At 32.1% G+C, this 4,574-nt stretch overlaps 1 protein-coding gene across 1 annotated transcript in view; it reads left to right on the forward strand.

Annotated features, from left to right (window-relative positions):
• The window catches only part of LOC110460251 (3-hydroxyisobutyrate dehydrogenase, mitochondrial-like), a gene marked incomplete at its 5' end in the record, with an annotated part of 7,223 nt that extends 4,020 nt beyond the window's left edge, over nt 1-3,203 (forward strand). Inside the window, 2 exons of the mRNA XM_021513069.1 lie at nt 420-576; nt 1,477-3,203. Of these exons, the coding sequence (XP_021368744.1) occupies nt 420-576; nt 1,477-1,635 (316 nt within the window). The remainder of the gene's footprint in view (nt 1-419; nt 577-1,476) is intronic.
• Between the last annotated feature and the right edge of the window lie 1,371 nt (nt 3,204-4,574).

Below are 4,574 nucleotides of genomic sequence, written 5' to 3' on the forward strand. Positions count from 1 at the left end.
TTTCTATTATTTTATGATATTGTCGGGTAATCAGAGTTGCTTCCACTATATATGTTCAAGCTATATCAAAAAAAAATAATGACAGCGTCTGACGGCAAATTAGAAAAAGGTTTCGCTAATGGCATCAGCTGAGCTTGATTAAAAAAGTTAAGTACTTACTCAGCTTAAAATTGTAAGACAAATATAACAGATACATACATGTATCAAGTGTTTTAAAGATTACTTCATGCCAAAATCTAGGATGCAAATTTGAGGAGTACAGTGTATTTCTATGGGTCAAGTAGATTTAGTGTCTGACTATGTAATGTCTATGATATTGTTAAATTCGCTCCTTCTTAAGGTAAATCGGATATGGTTTATGAAACTGTACATTGACATTCACTTTACTAACATCAATTTGCATGATTTCATTCTTATAGACTTGGTCTGGATCCTAAGATGCTAGCTAAAATTCTGAACATGAGTTCTGGTCGCTGTTGGTCCAGTGAGGTGTACAATCCCTACCCAGGTGTACTAGAAGGTGTGCCCTCTAGCAACAACTATCAAGGGGGCTTCGGTACCGCCCTAATGACAAAGGTAATATTTTAGAAAAAAATATTTGAAGATTTGTAACACATCTGTTTGCTTTGCCATATACATTAATATTGTACAGTTGTTGACTTGGTTTTAGGGCAACAAATGTTCTTTTTGACCAAAAGTCTCAACAGTTTGCTCGGAGGTTCCAACAAATTTATGTTCTCAAATAAATTATGTTACACACTGTCTCTAGAAGTAACATTTCAAGGTAAAATTGAAAGGCAGTTTACCATCCATTTAGTCAGTGTTGGAGTCTATTGATGATGTCACTCAATCACTCAGGTCATAAAGCAACAAAATGTGTGCTATATAACGTCATGCTTTCCTTCAGTGTGACCAGTATTGCAATAATTTGCATAATTGGTAAACATTACAGTGCTACAATTTTGGACCAGTCAACACAATTGCAACATATCTAAAATTGCAAATATTCTAATTACATGTAGAAATTGTTTGGGGTTATTTGGTAATGGCAAAGCTAACTTGATATTTGTGATATTTATCCATGCTGGCTATTCCATAAACTGCTGTGTGGCCATCAGAGCAACAGTGTATGTAATATTTTAAATAGAAAAAACTTTTATTTGAAATGAAGGCTTTTTCAACAACCAAAATCGGGATATTAATATTTACCCTTTCACCATTATGTTACTTGAGTAAACTCTACCATGCATTGATCTGGTTGAGTCTATTATGATCTACAGTGGTGAAAGGGTTATAAAGTTAATTATGCATAAGATTTAGCGATTGTTGCAGTTATTCCAATTTTGGAAAAAATTGTGACTATTATAAATCTGGTCGGGAAAGATTTGACTGCATTTGAAGAAACCAGAATTACACCCGCTAAAGCATTAAAAGTTTTGACGTTGTAGATATTATTTTTTTCTTCTTTCAAAATAGGATTTAGGATTGGCCCAGAATGCAGCAACAGTGACCAAATCTGCCATTCCTTTGGGGGGCCTTGCTCATCAGATCTACAGGGCCATGACCAGTAGTGGCTATGCCAAGAAAGACTTTTCCTCCGCTCTCAAGTTCCTGCAGGGCGAGGAGCAGAGCTGATACAGGCATTGAGACATCTCTGTGATTAAACTCTAGGACACATAATGGGATCAGTTTACATAGGAACAGTGTGGTGGTAATTGTTTGTTGAACAAATTATAATTGCTGGCAATGGATGATTTTGTGAATTTGTGACTTGGAGCTGAAACTGTCAATCCTCCCATGAACAAAATGTTTTGGATGGTTATCCTTGCAGACCAGGGAAATGAATTTCAAACAGGGAACATTTTGATTGATATATGGCAGGGCCTAGGTAAATTATTTTAACGGGACAATAATGTGAATACTTTAAAACATGATAGGAAAAGTTTTTTTTACAGACGATTAATGTTTAGCATACCATTGGGCAAAAATTGTAAACTCTTTCATGTTTTTGTAATGTGAAAAGAACTTATATCTGAAAATATTTTTTATTGTATTAAATGTGTAATTGAGGAACATCTTGGTTCATTGAAAAGTTTATACAGAGAACACAATACAAGGGGAGTAATCCCCAGGCTATGAGTGAATATAGGCGAGTTTGTATGGGCAATTTCATATCTGTGTGACGATACATGTGGCATAATGTTTTTTATAGCGTGTGTTTTAATTTTCTGACTGTGATACATTGAATCATGTTAACTTACCTAGATTTGTGTGCGTTTTATTAGGTTGTCCTGGACAAGGAGGTTTTGTTAAGGTTCTACATGAAAGTCGTCTCATTGATACTTATTAACTTTCTTGGAACACTTTACAGTAATTATGTACATTGAACTTAAAGTTCAAAATGAATTTGTTTCTAAACATTAGTCAATGAGTAAATTGAGTTTTTTATACAATGAAATACTCACAGGTAATACTTGTACAGAAATATGGAACCGGTTCAATGTGTCGGCTGATACACTTGTGAAATTGATTGAAAAAGATAGTTTGCATTTTACATATGTATGATATTTATTAAAAATTAACATATCATTCTGAAATTTTGATGTAGTTTTGCTCCATATAGAACATTCATTAACAATTTATTTAGAATGAGAAAATGACAAGTCAGAACTCAGATTTACTTGTTTAGTAGATTTCCAATATTCCAAGGGTACAATTATTTTATGACTTGATATGTTGAAACATAAGTTTTGATACTTTTGGAGTACATCAGAGGTTGTAGTTCTTTGTACATTCCAGTTCTTATTTGTTACTTCCTGTAGTTAATTGTTGCCTTCTTTACTTCACACCAAGGAACATCCAGTAACATGCTACTCTGTAGCTGTCTTTGCCTGGCCACATTTTTGTGTGGAGTATGATATTTGACAGATATGGCTTTTGATACCATTTAATTATGTATGTATACAAACTTTATGATTGTCATTGAAAATTTAGGAAATACTTCATTTTGTATGTTTCAGATTTTTCACAACTTTTGACTATAAAAATGTTGTTCCAACTGTAAAATTAGCATAACTCAAGTGGAAATGACGATATTATTTGCTGCACTATTAGGGAATGCATTTCAAGGTTTTTCATCATTAGATTTGTTTGTATTGAATTATATTTGGAAGAAGACAAAATAAATGCATTTTAATACATGGTTTTATGGTATCTGTGGTATTATTACATTAAATATTTACATACACAATGCATGTCCATAATATGAGTGTACCGTAACTAATTATAATAGCATTCATAGTATTATACTCTCCAAAAATTACATTTGTCCTTTTGCATCTTGGCAACACACTTAATAATACTGAGTTGCATTGAATCAATATTACATGACTGAGATAGTATAGTTTCATTGGCATTACATAAACAAATACATTACTGTGGTATCTAATTATCAGAGATAATATTTTACTAGATGACAAATGGCTGCATTGTAAGAATTGAAACATACAGATTAAACAGGATTTTTTGTATATTGGTTACCAGTATCAATCTTGGTATGATTTGTAATTTGTAATCCAGAATCTAATGTATTCTGTAGTGCTCTGATTTAATGATAATCGTCAAATTTTAATAGATACAATATGTAGTCATAGATTCAATCATAATGTAGACTTTTGATAGATATTTACATACGTCAATATTGGACCATCAACTAGTTGTATAAAGTGTCTTTTACTTGTATAACAAGTACTGCTCATTACATCCTTTCCTCAGGAATAATGTTTTATTGTAGATATTCAAAAACTATCCTTTACAGCTGACCAAACTAAGTTTGATTTTGGTGCCGATTGAATATTAATGCTTCATAGCTTTTAGTCAATATTAACACAAGAGAAACACGATTATTAATACTTTATCAGAGGATCGAGGTATTTTTGATAATGGTGAATTTAATTCAGTTAAAATATTCAAAAGAAAAGTTGAATACTGAAGATTACTTTCAAAAATCAGTATTCAAGAAGATTAATTGATTTATGTTTTGATCTACATGTATGTTAAAAATAATCAAATAAATGTTTGCATGATTCTTGAGATATTGATTGATGCTTAACGCAATTTAAGGCAAATAGTGTGAAATACACTGATCAAATGTACCCACAAAACAGGTACATGTAGTATAAAGACTGCTGCTTTGCCCATATTGAATTCTGTTAAAATGATTCACATAGGAAACATTTAGTGGTTTCACAAAAAGGTAGTAGTTTCCTAAAATCGACTACATGTATTTCGTATAGAATCGTATCCATTCTTATCAACAGTTACCTCCCTTCAACTAGTGTAATCAGAGACGTATATATAATATATACCACTCTGGTGTAATGCAGTTATAGTCAGACCAATGGTTTGTTTGTCAGCATATAGCCAAACTGTTCAAAGCTGTCCCTTAAATAAATCGAGTGAAATGGTAGTGTAATAAGACATCGAGGAATGAATGTACAGGTACAGTCGCAACATAATAATAATATACAACATTTATATAGCACCCTATATAATTTATAAAATTACTCTAAAGC

The sequence above is a fragment of the Mizuhopecten yessoensis genome, unplaced genomic scaffold (genome assembly GCF_002113885.1).
Source record: "Mizuhopecten yessoensis strain PY_sf001 unplaced genomic scaffold, ASM211388v2 scaffold10335, whole genome shotgun sequence".
NCBI classification, from domain to species: domain Eukaryota; kingdom Metazoa; phylum Mollusca; class Bivalvia; order Pectinida; family Pectinidae; genus Mizuhopecten; species Mizuhopecten yessoensis.